The following is a 16,682-nucleotide window of genomic DNA, read 5'->3' as shown; positions in this document are numbered from 1 at the left end:
GGAACCCCTGCCTTAGCCTATAATTTCCCTAAAAAATATTCCCAATTAATTACTTAAAAAGTATTTTTTTAAAAAAATCCCAATTAATTTATTAAACACCCCCCTCCTTCCCCTGATAGGCAATTCCCTGCAACCCTCGACCAGTTCCTTATAACAATCCAATTTCAAACCATTTAGACCATCCCCTGTTAAAAAATTCATTATATTTTTCACCCCACTCCATCTCTTGCCCACTCCATACCCCCTCCCTCTCTCCATTTCTCCTTCTGTTGTTCCAATCTCTTTCTCCAATTCTCTTCCCCCACTATATTCTCTCCCCCCCCCCAAAGCCACAACTTGATCAAGTTTACAGTCTTTGCCTGGTTGACCTTGACCAGAGTCTGGGCTCCCCCTCCCACTGAGAGTCCAGCATTCTGGGTCTTTTCTTGGACTAGTGCCTTCTGAGTAAAATCCATGTCCTTTGCAACGTCTCTCACAAATTGCTCAGGTTCCTCCATTTTCGGCTCTTCTTGGTTCTCCTCCTGTAAATCCAAGATATCCTTTGGGGGAAACAATTGTATCACTTATTTAAGACTTTGTGTCTGTCTCATGTATTCCTGCACGTCCTCTCCCAGTTCTTGAACTAATTGTAACAAAAGTTGCATTCTGTCTTTGTCCAGCTGGAGGCTCATTATTTTGGCTATCCAATTCCTTTGTGTTCTCAAGTTACAATGGAGGGCGCGTGCTATTTTTCCAAAGATCGTGTACTGTTCCTTCCCAAATTAACTTCAGTCCTTTTATTTAATTCTTGTCCTTTATTTATCTATGAAATCCAACTTCCCTTCTCCTTGTTTAAATCGCTCACCTCACAAAGTCCTGTTATTTCTGCACCCGATTTAGCAGGTCAAGAGTTCTTTTTGATAAATAACTTCCTAGCTGATGAGATCACAATGGCAGCTGGTCTTTGTTCCCAGGGTCTCACCCCCAGGTTTAGAAGGGCTCGTTCCAAAACTCCAGAATTTTTGCAGAGATCCACAAAATCCAATCTCCTTCCCTCGGCTCTGCACCACCGGGAAGGGATCCAACTTATTTTTTTAGCGGATTTTCCAGTCCGTTTCCAGCATTGCAGCTGCGGGTCTGGTAACTGTTTATTTATCTCGGTGAGGGGGGGAACGACCTCCGTTTCTCTTTTAGATTCCCCTCCCCGGACCAAATCTTCTCCACTTATTAATCCAAAAAGAATTTACTTACAAGTCCAGTCTTCATTAAATTTAGAGGTATCTGGTGCTCAAATTGACGTCGGCATGGAGCTTTGCGTCCCAGAGGTAGCAGACTACCCAAGGCTCCATCCCGCTCAGCCGGCTCTCAGCGCACCTCAAAAGGCGGATTCCGGGCAGCGAAACGGGACTCACGGGGCTCAGCTGGGTTCCCACGTCCCCGGAAAGCACAATCCAGGAGTTCTCCAGGGGGGGTCGTGGTGCCCTCGCGACTCTCCCCCTCCTCTGGGTCGCTAGGGATTTCGGAGACCGAAAATCCCCCGCCGATCGCAAATGGCGCCAGAGCGGAAGTCCAAGAACCCAGAAGCTTTTCTACTTGGTATTACTAGAAAGGAATTGCCTAAGAAAGATACTACCTTTTTTCTGTATGCCACAACAGCAGCTAGAATTGTATTAGCAAGGAATTGGAAATCTGAAGACATACCTACGTTGGTGATTGGCAGATGAAGTTGATAGAATTTATGGAATTGTCTGAACTGACTGGGAGACTATGGGACTGGGGAGAAGAATCAGTGGAAGAAGATTGGAAGAAATTTAAAGTTTATTTAGAAAAGAATTATAAGATTAGAAATATTCAATAAAGGATTTGGAAGTGTATAAGGTGGTTGCAGAAGTTAGCTAGTTCAATGTAATATGTGTTTAGAATTCGATATATGTTGGGATGTTATCATATTCTTAAGACTAAAATTATATTGTGAGTTTTTGGAAATAATTGAGTGAAAAGGGATTAAGAGTAATATTTAGATCTGATAACCAAGAAATAGAATGTTTTTTGGAAGCTATACGCCGGCTCCCTCGGCCAATAATGCGAGATGAGCGCGCAACCCCAGAGTCGGTCACGACTGGACCTAATGGTCAGGGGTCCCTAAGTAAGTGATATTTTAGAAACGTAGAAGGAATGGAATGGGGCAAGTCGACATAGATATGGAATATAAGATTGGGTGATGTTTTTATGTTTTCGGGTTTTTTGTTTTATTTTTTTCGATGCTTTTAATGATATTTTGGATGTTTTTTGTGAAATGCATATGAGATGTTTGTTGTATGCTATATTTTGTTACTATAAAAATTAATAAATATATATTTTAAAAAAATAAAGTGGTGTTCACTAGATCTTGATGTGAAATTCTTCGAGATGACAAACTCATTCTGTTTGCCAAATGTGTTAATGGTTTATATCTATTGCTTTTTGTTACAGATATGGCTGCTGAAGCAACTGACAAGACATGTTGTAACATTTCTGTAGCTACAGTAATAATGAGAAACTGCATGACCAATGTACAGTACATGCGTATCACCACCTATTTGGCCATTTGCATTTCCAGGCAGTAGCCAAGATGCCAAGCATGGTTGAGGGCATGAAGGTGCAGAAATGTCCTTACCATATGATATGTGTTTCATGTGCAGAGAACAAAATTAAGCAAGCTCCCAAAGGTGTAAAATCTGGGAGAGAAATTAAGAAACCTTTTGAAATTGTACATGCTGATTTAGTTGGTCCTCTAGCACTCTCTAGAGGCTACTCGCGTTTCTTTATGGTACTAGTAGATTCCTATTCCAGGTATGTTTGGGTCTATGTACTGCAAAAGAAATCCGAAGCTTTTTCTAGGTTTCAACAATTTTGTGCATGGCTTAGGAATGTACACGATGAGCACGTACACTGTTTGTTTACTGATGGGGTGGAGAATTTTGTTCAGAGCAGTTTGAGAATTTCCTTACTGAACAGGGCATAGAGCACATGACTGCCACACCCAGGGCAGAATGGTTTGTGTGAAAGAGTGAACCAAACCTTGTAGCAAGGTAATCATAGAATCATAGAGTTGGAAGAGACCACGAATTCCATTGCCAAACAGCTCTTACTGTCAGGAAGTTCTTCCTAATGTTTAGGTGGAATCTTCTTTCTTGTAGTTTGAATCCATTGCTCCGTATCCGCTTACCCAGCTCCCTAAGCCGTTCCTCATAAGGCATTGTTTCCAGGCCTTTGACCATTTTGGTTGCCCTCTTCTGGACACGTTCCAGCTTGTCAGTATCCTTCTTGAACTGTGGTGCCCAGAACTGGACACAGTACTCCAGGTGAGGTCTGACCAGAGCAGAATACAGTGGTACTATTACTTCCCTTGATCTAGATGCTATACTCCTATTGATGCAGCCAAGAATTGCATTGGCTTTTTTAGCTGCTGCATCACACTGTTGACTCATGTCAAGTTTGTGGTCTACCAAGACTCCTAGATCCTTTTCACATGTACCACTCTCAAGCCAGGTGTCTCCCATCCTGTATTTGTGCCTTTCATTTTTTATTTTTTATTGCCCAAGTGTAGTACTTTACATTTCTCCTTGTTAAAATTTATCTTGTTTGCTTTGGCCCAGTTCTCTAATCTGTTAAGGTCATTTTGAAGTGTGAGCCTGTCCTCTGGGGTATTAGCCACCCATCCCAATTTGGTGTCATCTGCAACTCTGTTGCATGATTCTGGCCTACCCAATCCCTTTTGGGGTGAAGCCCTAAGCTGTTTTTCTTATGTGTACAATCGCAGATACCAGTCAGCCATTGGTTGCACCCCTTTTGAAATACTTTACAAGAAAAAAACATATGTGAGACATTTAAAAAAATTCGGTTCAGAGGTATGGGTGCACACTCTGCAGAACAAGTTAAGTAAATGTGGTCAACATGGCATTTTTCTAGGCTATGTGTTAATGACAGTAGAAATTGGAGTTCCTGTTTGTATGCATGAAGGCAAACATACTTGGCACACTCTGACCATTAAAACATTGCTGATGAAGAATTGGCGAAACAGGGCCTTGTCCTGGGATTTTTTCACTGGCATTTATTTTTATTTGCCTCACTATCATATTGGAATTGATTCCTATTTGAATTCATCTTATCATTACATAAATAAAACCTTTTGAAAACTTATTTGAAATTCATCTTCCTCCTGGCCCGAGTTCTGGCAATTTACTGTTTATATGTGTTAATGACAGACACGAAGGTGATAAGGTTGACCAGAAGCATGGATTGCAACCCAAAATGGGACAAAGTTGGCATTTTTCAATGCCATCCCATTTGGTGATGGAGATGCAGAAACAAGTAAGAAAGATGCAGATCCTGTTATTGTTATGGATGCTGGTGTTAGTACAGAGTCTGACACTGACACAGATTATCAAAAAGCAAAAATAAAAGTTGCAATTTCAGTATAAATTGCTATTTTAGCTGAATTTGGGGGGGGACCACTTGAAGCATCGTTTTGTTGAGCCATTTCCATTGCTTTTATTTGCTCATTGCAAACAGCTGAAAGTCTGTAAATATTGTTAATCAACATGATTTGCAATGGGGGTTGAATAATTTCAACTGTACATACATACATATAGGTTGTATAGAATCTATGATTCTATGATTCAATTAAACATGTATTTCTTCAGGTCTACACTGGCGCCATAAAGGGAGTTCAACATGGTGTGAAAGTAAATGTAATTATTAAAAATAATGGTGATTTCTTTGTCACCGTCTTGCCAAAGCTCAAGAGGAATGAAATCATATTTGTGTTCAACATTGAGCAACAACATGATGTAACTTCATCAAACTCAGCCAGAAGAGACTGGTACATAAATACTTCTCCACTGTGCCTCTGAGGGTGGGGTGGGGTTATGCTGCCCAGGTGGGGCTGTATTGAATCCTCTTTGGCTCTCAGGCCATGTACGCCAGGCATGTTCTCTGTGATTAAGTCACCGCAGCCTGGGTCTTCCAAGCAGATTTTAGCTGCTGGTGATTTGCTAGCTCTGTTGCTGATAGGACTCAAGAAGGAGGTGGGAGTAAAAGGCAGGCACATAAGAAGTCACCTTCTGCTGTTGCTATTGCTACAACCTGAAGCAACACCAGAGATGCTGAACCCCAAATGCCCACTGACTTTGATAAGGGATCCCAATGCACCCTTGAATTGGTACAGGCCAGGAGACTACCATATTAGTGGGGTCATATCCGCAGCATCTCCTGTGTTCAAACCAAGTGTCTTCAATGAGCCTCCCTTTACCAGAGTTTATATGTAAGTCCTTATGTGCCTAGTGTTGTAAAAGCTTTATGCAAAGTGAATCTGACCTCATGGAGACCAAATGTTTTTGTCTGCTGGGCATGGCCCTCATTTCTGGTACTTTTCTTTGGTAAATCATGTCTTCTATTTACGTCCCTTTGGAGGAAAATGTTCAGATTCATTCTGAATGTCAGAAAGTCATCTACTGCAAACTGTGTGCTTTCCCCCACTCTAGTAAGACATTTGCATTAGAATAGCCCACTCCTCAAAGATTTGGGCAGGAAGTGGTTGATGGATCTCAGGTGTAAAATGCTGCAGATCCATTTCATTATCCCCCCCCCCCAATCACAGGTAAGGATGACACAATCTGGTCTCTGTGTGAAAAGAATGTCAAGGTGACACACACTTTTTTCCAGGGAAGGAGCCCTAATCTACTGGCATATCCTGTCCTTCTTGTTTGCCATTCGGGAAGTCAATCAGAACCACAGGCTTTTCACCAACCTCACCCTGGGCTATGACATCTATGACAACTTTTACGACGCCAGAATGACTTGTGGTGCCATGGTGGACCTGCTCTGCCCTGGGCAGGCAAACATCCCAAACTATTCCTGTGGACCATGGAATAAAGTATTGGCTGTTATTGAAGGGGCTGACTCTGACAAATCCAGAGATATTTCAATCATGTCAAGCATCTACAAAACCCCACAGGTATGAATGTCAAGAGGGAAGGAAAAATCCCAGAATGTTATTTCAATTTCTTTGGAGAGATGTGAGAATGTCATTCCTGCTTCTAAGGCAGAAGGAGAGTTTGCATTCAACCCTCTCTTAACAAAGATGACTAAGGAGATTCTGGGTTTGTCCACACTTCCTCCCATCCCAAGGCTAGAAAGCCTGGGTCTGAGTGGCTTTCCATTTGTCATGTGGTTTTTAGGCATGGGTCCAAGCCATTTCTCCCTCACCCTACTCCTTTCCCAGGGAAAACCCTGTGTTTTATGGTGATGGATATTTGAGGAAATTGTCAAAACTAATGCAGAAGAATGGAATAGGTAATGAAAGCTAGTGCCGTGTGAGGTAAAGGTAAAGGGACCCCTGACCATTAGGTCCAGTCATGACCAACTCTGGGGTTGTGCGCTCATCTCGCATTATTGGCCAAGGGAGCCGGCGTATAGCTTCCAGGTCATGTGGCCAGCATGACAAAGCCGCTTCTGGCAAACCAGAGCAGCACATGGAAACGCCGTTTACCTTCCCGCTGTAGCAGTTCCTATTTGTCTACTTGCACGTTGACGTGCTTTCGAATTGCTAGGTTGGCAGGAGCTGGGACCAAGCAACAAGAGCTAACTCCGTCACAGGGATTCGAACCGCCAACCTTCTGATCAGCAAGCCCTAGGCTCAGTGGTTTAACCACAGCGCCACCTGGGTTCCTGCCGTGTGAGATACAGATGAACAAATATGCAAAAGGAAACATTAAAGAAACGAGACAAAAGACAAAAAATTGCATGACAAAGCAAGGGAACTTCATCATCTCTGAAACAAACGCTTTGAGCTTAGGCTAAGCAAACCTTAGATAAACCTCAAAATATTTCTTTTAAAACAATTGTCAAGTAGCACCTTAGAGACCAACTAAGTTTGTACTTGGTATAAGCTTTTGTGTCCATGCACACTTCTTCAGATATTCTTCTTCAGATATCCTACAGATACTTCGGAACTTAGATAAAACTGTAAAAGTAAGAGCAATTTACAGTAAAGTCAAGACTTGAGATTTACATTCCTAATCTGTCCTCCTTATTATTGACATATTTATATGCTACCTTTACTCATGAAAGATAATTAGGTTTATGAAAAATAACTGGAGCACTTAGCTTTAATGGTATAGAAGGGTCTCTCTATGGCCCCCTATAGCCCCCTCTCTATGGCCCCCTTTAATCAAAGGATAGAAGGTATGGCAAGTCTTAGAATCATAGAATGATAGAATATTGAAAGAAACCCAAGGGCCATCTAGTCCAACCCGCTGCAATGCAGGAATCTCAGCTAATGCATCCATGACAGATGGCCATCCAACCTCTGCCTAAATTCCTTCGAGGAAGGAGAAGCCACAACGTCCTGATGGAGACTGTTCCACTGTCAAACAGCGCTTACAGTCAAAAAGTTTTTCCGTATGTCCTATTGGAATCTCCTTTCCTGCAACTTGAAGCCATTGGTTCAAGTCCTACCCTCCAGAGCAGGAGAAAACAAACATGTTCCCTCTTCCATGTGGCCCTTAAGATATTTGAAGAGAGCTACCATATCTACTCTCAGTCTTCTCTTTTCCAGGCTAAACATAGAGCCTTGATCATCCTAGTTGGACTCTTCTGCCCACGTTCTAGCTTGCCAAAATGCTTCCTAAATTGTGGTGCCCAGAACTGGACACAGTATTCCAGGTGTGGTCTGACCAAGGCAGAATACAGTGGTACTATTATTTCCCCTTGATCTGGACATTATACAACTTATGTTTATGGACATATATTATGATGTTTGGAAAGCATTCATAAATAATATAGCATGTTATAAACAATTGTATATATATTAGAACCATCATTTATATTGTTGTTGTTGTTGTTGTTTAGTCGTTTAGTCATGTCCAACTCTTTGTGACCCCATGGACCAGAGCACGCCAGGCACTCCTGTCTTCCACTGCCTCCCGCAGTTTGTGGAGCAAACCTTCTTTATGGTCCAGCTCTCACTTCCATACATACATGGAAAAAACACAACAGGCATCATTTATATACCACTGTATTATATAAGTATGTATAGAATAATAGTTTCTCCCTTGTTTGTTTATGAACCTTTCTTTCCTCATTTTTCTTGGTTCAGCTGAAATATTTTCAATAAAAAATAGAATTTAAAAAGTAAGAAAAAAATCTTATCTTTTAAAAAGGTGGCTTCTCCCCATATGAACTGACTTTTATAATTTCCCCTTCCTTATGTTTTGCTTCTGCTTCTTTCACAGCTAGTATTTGTGTTCTGCTTAGATTTAAAAACAACAAACAAACAACCAATCATCTCTGAAGGTGAGGAGAGCAATTCTTAAACGTCTTCACAAATTTTGGCACCCAGGAGTGGGAGCTTTGTTCTAAGTATTCCTGTCTGGCCACACACCCTGAAATGATCTATTCTTATTATATGCTTTCAGTCTTAATCAGGACTCTAGCCACATAAGATTTCTTTTCACATAAGCAGCATTTCAGGAGGTTGGACTGGATGGCCCTTGTGGTCCCTTCCGATTTGACGATTCTGTGATTCACTAGCATTGTATCTAGTGTTGATGAAATACAGGGGATGCAGTATAAAAATGCAGAACCACACTTTTGTGGCTCTGTGGAAAGCATTTAAATGTTCATATTCAAAGCACAGTAATCAGATCTTGATAGTGAATGGCGGAAGGATTTGTCTACCTCCACAGAAGCTCAATGCAGTGTCATCTAGTGGATGAAATGAATTCTAATATTAAAAAATGGAACATTTAAATAAGGCAAGAAAAAGTTAGGATTTTGAATTGTGCCATTGTAAACCCAAAATGAAATGTGTTGTTGTCAAACTATATTTATTCTTCAAAGATTAGTAGTACACTATGTACATTTATTTGGGATAAATCTTAAGAAAAGTGAGCTGATGGTATCAGGAGGAGGATTTCATCTTCCAGATATGAGTTTATGAGTATAAGGCATATCTTTTATGATGGACAAGCAACGGGCAATTTTCTTCTTCTACAAATACCTCAGCAATCTAGTGTAGATACCTATTTAGACATCTGTAGGGCAGATCTTGAAGCTGAGGCTACAATACTTTGGCCACCTCATGAGAAGAGAAGACTCCCTGGAAAAGACCCTGATGTTGGGAAAGATGGACGGCACAAGGAGAAGGGGACGACAGAGGACGAGATGGTTGGACAGTGTTCACGAAGCTACGAACATGAGTTTGACCAAACTGTGGGAGGCAGTGGAAGACAGGAGTGCCTGGCGTGCTCTGGTCCATGGGGTCACGAAGAGGCAGACATGCCTAAACGACTAAACAACAACAACAAGCGTTTGTGGCAACTAGTTTTATATAGAAGAACTGATGGCTATTATAGGTATAATGTGAGCTTAAAATGTTCATTGTAATTTTTTGAGAGCTTTTCCTTAAAAAAAATGTGACACATTAACGGGGGGGAAATAATGATGGGATTATATACAATTAAATAAACATGCTACACGAAACATGTTATAAAAGCAGTAAAAAAATTGCGTAACATAACGTAAAGCAAACACAGCACATTTCAAGGACTGTCACCTTTTCTTGAAAGCAAACAACTACGTAAATATGGGGTGTTGTTAAGCTCCCTGGAGTAAAGCTCCCTCAGCCCTCATGAAACTGTGTCTTCCTTCTGTTTCCCATATCAAAGAAATGGGATTTTGTTGGGGTGACAACAGCCATTTCTTCTGTTCCCTCATATTTTACCATTTTGAATACTCATTTAAACATCCTTAAAACATCAGTGACCTTCTATTCTTCTCTTTTCATGGTGTATTTTGCATTCCATAAATTCCTGCATGTTTTGCATAAATTGAACCATTCAGTATTCCATTATTACATCCACTGAAACTTATTTACACTGTTGAATTTCTCTTAATGCTGCCAGCGTTTTCAAATCTCTTCTGTTCTTTACTAGGTCAGTTATGGTTTTGTTTCTGATGCTCTTATGGACAAAACTCAGTTCCCTTTTGTCTACCGAATGGTCCCCAAAGAAGAGCATCAGTATCTGGGGATAGTCCAACTCCTCCTGCACTTCAACTGGACTTGGATTGGTCTCGTTGCTCCAGACACTGAGAATGGAGATAGATTCATGAGGACCTTGAGGCCTCTGCTAACCAGGAACACAATTTGTGCTGCCTTCTCACTTAGCACCCAAGTACAAGATACAGAAATACTGTCACCTTCTAAAACATTCTTCATGTGGAACAAAGTCAATGTATTGGTCTACTATGGGGAGAATCGTTACTTCTATAGTTCAATATCTATTTTACCATTAATAGTTGAAAAGTATGTAAATCCCATTTTGGGGAAAATCTGGATCACAACAGCTTTGTGGGACCTCACCCTGAACTTGTCTTATGATATTCTTTCTCCCCCGCACATTCATGGTTTTTTTTCTTTCTTGACTCAAATTAAAAGCAGGCCAAACTATGATGACTATGAAACATTTCTCAGTCCTATGTGGCAGTTTGCAGAGAAATCCTTTAAATGTTCATATTCAAAGCACATATTGTCTGTGAAAGGAAGGGAAAGGTGCAGGGAAGATGACACTCTGGAGTCCCTGCCTGACGAAGTGATTGAGAAAACCCTGTCTCTGGATAACTATAGTATTTACAACCTTGTCCTTGCTCTGGCACGGGCCTTAAGGGCTGCGCTTTCCTCCACATCCAATCAGGTGGTGGCGAAGGGTAAAAAGAGGCTGAAATATCAAAGGATACAGTCCTGGCAGGTATTCCTGTTTCCCTCTCAGATATCTTTGCTGAACAGGAATCAGTGCCATGAATTCCATTCTCAGGTGAACTCAGGTTTGCCTCAACACTGACTTTACTTTGCCTCCATTTACTGTAGATTGTTACCCACATCCTAATTTAGCTGCTGAGAAGACAATCTACCTCCGCTTTACCACCTGATTCCTCAGCAAGGCTTCCTGCTATTACTAGCCAAGGAAGCTAATGTCTACACAAAACTTCTAGCTACCTTACTTTGACAAATAGCTAGCTGGTGCTTGCAGAATTCTTCCAAGGGTGTGGAATGAAGTTTATGGATCTCATGGCTTTAATCTGTCCCAAAAGGCTGAAGCAGAAATAATGGGCCACAGATCCGTTGTCCAAACACACACACACAAAGCCCAAACACACACACACACACACACACACACACACACACACAGTGTCAGTCTGAGATTAGGCCAAGTTATCTAGATGGTTTTCTTCTTTTCTAATGTGCATGCATTCTTTCCTGTTCTAGCTTCACCCTTTCCTAGCAAATTCCCAATTTTACAATACTTCTATGGAAGGAGTGTATTTGGATGAGAATGGGCAGTTGACAGTCGAATCTGATGTTGTGAACTGGGTGCCATTTCCCAAAAAATCCTTTGGTGCAGTGAAATTTGGGAGCATAAGCAGACAGGGATCCTCAGGCACAAAATTCACCATCGACCAAGAGGCTCTCGCGTGGTCCAGGATGTTCAACCAGGTTTGGAAAACTCATTCATTGCATTGTATTTTTGGGCTAACACTATACGGGGGGAGGAGATGAATGGAGGAAAGTTAAAACAAGAATTATGAAAATGTGTGTTTTATGGAGCGAATGCATTGTCCCGGGAGCTGAATTGCCCAGGGGCAAAAAAGCAGATTGTGCTTTTTTAAAAAGAAAAAAGAAAAGAAAGAGCTAAAGGCTAACAAGAGGGAAAGATGGTGTTGAAAGGAACCCTCTCAGCAGCTGGTTGCAAGAGATCAGGGAGGTAGATAAGAGGTGCTAGCTCCCTTCCCTTCCCACCCCCTTGCCCAGGCCTCCATTGTTGTGTTTTCCCAGCAACATGTGACTGGCTGATTAGATTATCTGTCTGGAAACTGTAGAAATGGCTCCCTTCCCTTTCCTAAAGAAGCTGCAGAACTGTGAGTTGAACCCCATAAAAACAGGGTTTGTTTTTCCCTTTGCAAGGTAAGCTCAACAACTTTGAGCTCATCCTCAAAAATGGAGCTTTTCCCCCTTTGCAAAAGAAGCTGCACAACTGTGAGCTGATCCCCCCAAAACGGGGCTTTTCCCATTTGCAAAAGAAGCTGCACAACTGTGAGCTGATCCCCCCCCCCAAAAAAAAAACCCTAGGGCTTTCCCACTTTCCTCCTCTAAAAATTAGGTGCGTCTTTTGGTCAGATCCGTCTTATGGAGCGAAAAATACGGTACCTTTCTGTTTCAGCTTATTTGATTTCTCTGTTCGTTTTGATATTTGTAAACAGTTTCCATGACTGTAGATTTTGTACTGTGTTTACTAGACCTTTGTAATAAAAGAAGACAGCTCTGACTCCCAAACCCAAAGCCATGTAATTCTCTCTACTTGATTATCTCTTTCTGCCCCAACTGTGCCCCAAGGACTATGACCCTCTGTTTTGTCCCATGGGTCAACAACAGCATCTACACCAAAGCTGTGTCTATTCCACATAGACCGAGACTGTACACTGGCCCAGAAGTTACTTGGTAACAGCCCTTCATTGATGCTTTCTCTCTTTTTGGTCAGACCCTTCCTCATGCCAGGTGTACTAAAAGCTGTCGCCCTGGATATGCCAAGAAGGTTCAGGAAGGGAAACCCATTTGCTGCCATGCATGTGCTCCATGTGCAGAAGGGATGATCTCCACTCAGGAAGGTAGGAGACTTCAGAGGAAGATGCCACAAAATGAACAATGAAATATGTCCTTTGTTGATGAGTATTCAAGTACAGTGGTACCTCGCTTTATGAACACAATTGGTTTCAGAAGTCTGTTCATAAACTGAAGCGTTCATAAACTGAAGCGAACTTTCCCATTGAAAGTAATGGAAAGTGGATTAATCTGTTCCAGGCGGTCCACGGAGTACTTAAACTGAAGCGTTCATAAACTAAAGCGAACTTTCCCATTGAAAGTAATGGAAAGCGGATTAATCCGTTCCAGACGGGTCCACGGAGCACTCAACCTGAAGCACTCAACTTCCGGAAGTCTGTTCATAAACTGAAGCGTTCATAAACTGAAGCAAACTTTCCCATTGAAAGTAATGGAAAGTGAATTAATCTGTTCCAGATGGGTCTGTGGCGTTCGTAAACCGAAAATTCATAAACCGAGGTTCCACTGTATAATCTTCTGGTTGAATTTAATAAAGGTTCAATAGTAATGTACATAATCTTAATAAAGCTTTCCAGGTACTACTGAGACAGGCTTGGGTTTGTAAGAATTAGGCAGTGTTGCAAAGTGTTGCATCTGGTAGGCTCACTTGAACCAGTCAGTGTGGCAAAGTAGCTAGGGTGTTTGGTTTGTACTGGGAAGACCGGAGTTCCAGTCCATGCTCCTCCAAGGAATTTTTTAAATGTAAATTACACCCATCTGAGAACACCTGGTGTTGGGGTGAGATCAGATGTAGCTGCAATTAACAACTTGGAGCTTCTAGAACAGGGGTCAGCAAACTTTTTCAGCAGGGGGCCGGTCCACTGTCTCTCCGACCTTGTGGGGGGCCGGACTATATTTTGAAAAAAAAACATATGAATGAATTCCTATGCCCCACAAATAACCCAGACAGTGGGTACCCAGGATCAAAACTAGGGGGGGGGGAGAGCCATGGTCGTTCAGGTTGTGACATTTCAGCACGGAAAAGGTGAGTGAAACAAAAAAATTAAGAAAATTATATATAGTCTAAGGGAGGCTAGAAATCAAAGCAAGGTGGAGGGGGGGCTTTGACTGCTCAGGACAGGCTAGCAGTTAAAAGCTGAAAAGATTAAGATCAGATTTAAAGATAAGGAGTGAATGAGAGGGTGGGGGGAAAGAAGCGAGGAGGAGTGCGTGCCTTGTTGCAGGGGGAAAAATATTAGCCTCCTCGTTTCATCACTTTATAACCATTTTTAAAAAAAATTGCGGGGGGGGGGGCTCACTGGGTACGCCCATGAACCCAGAGATGCATTTTAAATAAAGGGACACATTCTACTCATGTAAGAACAGCAGGCAGGCCCCACAAATAACCCAGAGATGCATTTTAAATAAAGGGACACATTCTACTCATGTAAGAACATACCGATTCCCGGACCGTCTGCGGGCCAAATTTAGAAGGCGATTGGGCCGCATCCGGCACCCGGGCCTTAGTTTGGGGCGCCTGTTCTAGAACACTCCAAGCTCTTCCTTGGGAAGTGAATAAGGGGGATATCTGCACTTTGGACCTACACAGAAAGGACCAACTCTGTGTTGATTAGCAGACACTGCAAGTCCCATCACTGTTTCCATTTGTAGGGGTGGCTGGATTCAAAATTGACCTTCTTTTTTTTGCTAGTTTGCAGGAATATGTTCATGCAGATGCTCTTCTTTTTCCAGATGCAGATCACTGCACCAAATGTCCAGAAGATCAACATCCTAAAAAAGACAGAGATCAATGCATCCCCAAGATTATCACCTTCCTGTCCTATGATGAATATCTGGGGACCCTCTTGGCTTCCACTGCCCTGTTCTTGTCCTTAATCACAGGCCTTGTTTTAGGAATATTCATTAAATATCTTGACACTCCCATAGTCAAAGCCAACAACAGGGACCTTTCCTACATCCTCCTTGTCTCCCTCCTCCTTTCCTTTTTGTCCTCCTTTCTGTTTATAGGCCGGCCAAGGAAAGTGACCTGCCTTCTCAGGCAGACGGCCTTTGGCATCATCTTCTCAGTTGCTGTCTCTTCTTTGTTGGCAAAAACTATTACCGTTGTGCTGGCTTTCCTGGCCACTAAGCCAGGAAACAGGGTGAAGAGATGGCTGGGAAAGAGTCTGGCTAATTCCATTGTCATTTCCTGTTCCGGTATCCAAATTCTCATCTGTGTCATCTGGCTGGGTACCTCTCCTCCATTCTCAGACTCTGACATGCACTCCCAGGCTGGAGAGATCATCCTGCAATGCAATGAAGGATCTGTTGACATGTTTTACACAGTCCTTGGCTACATGGGCTTCCTGGCTGCCATCTGCTTCATGGTGGCTTTCCTAGCCAGGAAGCTGCCTGGGTCCTTCAATGAAGCCAAGCTGATCACCTTCAGCATGCTGGTCTTCTGTAGTGTTTGGGTGTCCTTTGTTCCCACTTACCTGAGCACCAAGGGGAAGTACATGGTGGCCGTGCAGATCTTCTCTATGTTGGCCTCCAGTGCTGGGCTTCTGGGCTGCATCTTCCTTCCCAAGTGCTACATTATTGTACTCAGGCCAAGTCTGAATACAAAGGAGCACTTGACAACAAAGACTTAATGTGGCACCTGATTCCTATAATATGTTTTTGTTTTTTGCAATGGATAGCCAACATGGTAGCAATAAAGTGAGGACACATGAGAAGGGAATGTAGATCCTTAGAAGCTATTCTGTTGGAAATCAGAACACAAAATTATCATTTGAATCATATTACCACTGTTCATTTTTCTCCTGCTAAACCTTATTTATGAATTCTTTTCTCAGGACTGCTGGTATATTTTTCCTACGTAATAAGAATCCATTATCGCAATTCAGTAATAATGAATGCTGCTCATTAAGAAAATTAAAATGCCTTAGTATTACAAATAAATTGCTTGTGCATCATTTTTCAAAATAAAAAGAAACATATTCCATTGGCATTTCTTTATTTCCTGCTGTGCATATCAAGAGAGTCACCTTGAATTTTGGTGCCAAGAGAGCCAGTGTGGTGTAGTGGTTAAGAGCGGTAGATTCGTAATCTGGGGAACCGGGTTCACGTCTCCGATCCTCCACATGCAGCTGCTGGGTGACCTTGGGCTAGTCACACTTCTCTGAAGTTTCTCAGCCCCACCCACCTCACAGGGTGTCTGTTGTGGGGGAGGAGGGGAAAGGAGATTGTTAGCCGCTTTGAGACTCCTTCGGGTAGTGATAAAGTGGGATATCAAATCCAAACTACTACTACTCCTCCCTTCTTCTTCTTCTTCTTCTTCTTCTTCTTCTTCTTCTTCTTCTTCTTCTTCTTCTTGTGGTACAAGGTGCCAAACATTTTTAAAGCAGATGACACACAACAGGCATGAGTCATTTCCAAAATATACTGGGTAATTTCAAAATATGCAAGGAGATATTAGCAAGTTATTAAAATAGGTTTGCACCTTTCAAATCAGTTTGTCTAATACTTATTTTGCTTTGCACATTTATATAGCAGTTGATGCACAATTGATGCATGATTCATGTCCTCAAATATTCTGGAAAATTTTACACTTAAATTAGTTCTCTTTTTCCCTCCTGTGAAAAGTATAAAAACTACGCAAGGCACTCTCTGTTTAAAGTTTAAAGAACATTAAGTTTTAACCTAGGTGGAATCTACACACATATAAGAACCATTCTGAAAATGCCTTTTAAAAAGTGTTTTTAAAAAAATGCATTGAATTTTCCATCAGTGTCACATTGTATATTGCACTCAACTGTCGGTAAGTCCCGTAATTTCCATTTTTGGGCCAATAAAGTTCTTGCCGCGGTTGTAGCATACATAAACAATCTCTGATCTTCTTTAGCAATTTCCCCTCCCATTATACCCAATAGAAAAGCTTCAGGTTTTGGGGGGGAAAGGTGTATCTAAACATCTTTTTCAATTCATTATATATCGTTTCCCAATATCTTTTCACCTTTTCGCATGAAAAAATTCACCATCTTTCTCTTGACATTTCCAGCACTTT

At 41.8% G+C, this 16,682-nt stretch overlaps 1 protein-coding gene across 1 annotated transcript; it reads left to right on the top strand.

The window, feature by feature from the left end:
- The first annotated feature begins 10,019 nt into the window (after positions 1-10,019).
- On the top strand, positions 10,020-15,267 carry LOC118077698 (vomeronasal type-2 receptor 26-like). The gene is made up of 3 exons (XM_035101409.2): positions 10,020-10,769; positions 12,558-12,684; positions 14,369-15,267. Exons 1-3 carry the CDS (start codon positions 10,020-10,022, stop codon positions 15,265-15,267), a joined length of 1,776 nt encoding a protein of 591 aa, XP_034957300.2.
- Positions 15,268-16,682: the final 1,415 nt, after the last annotated feature.

Source organism: Zootoca vivipara, chromosome 2, assembly GCF_963506605.1.
Source record: "Zootoca vivipara chromosome 2, rZooViv1.1, whole genome shotgun sequence".
NCBI lineage: Eukaryota > Metazoa > Chordata > Lepidosauria > Squamata > Lacertidae > Zootoca > Zootoca vivipara.
This window is presented reverse-complemented; position numbering and strand designations above follow the sequence as displayed.

What these genes read in the sequence shown, in the direction of transcription:
- LOC118077698 (XM_035101409.2), top strand. Translation starts at nt 10,020, where the DNA reads ATGGTCCCCAAAGAAGAGCATCAGTATCTGGGGATAGTCCAACTCCTC. An exon ending in AAAGGATACAGTCCTGGCAG is followed by an intron (nt 10,770 to 12,557) that starts GTATTCCTGTTT and finishes CTTTTTGGTCAG; the next exon opens with ACCCTTCCTCATGCCAGGTG. An exon ending in GATGATCTCCACTCAGGAAG is followed by an intron (nt 12,685 to 14,368) that starts GTAGGAGACTTC and finishes TTCTTTTTCCAG; the next exon opens with ATGCAGATCACTGCACCAAA.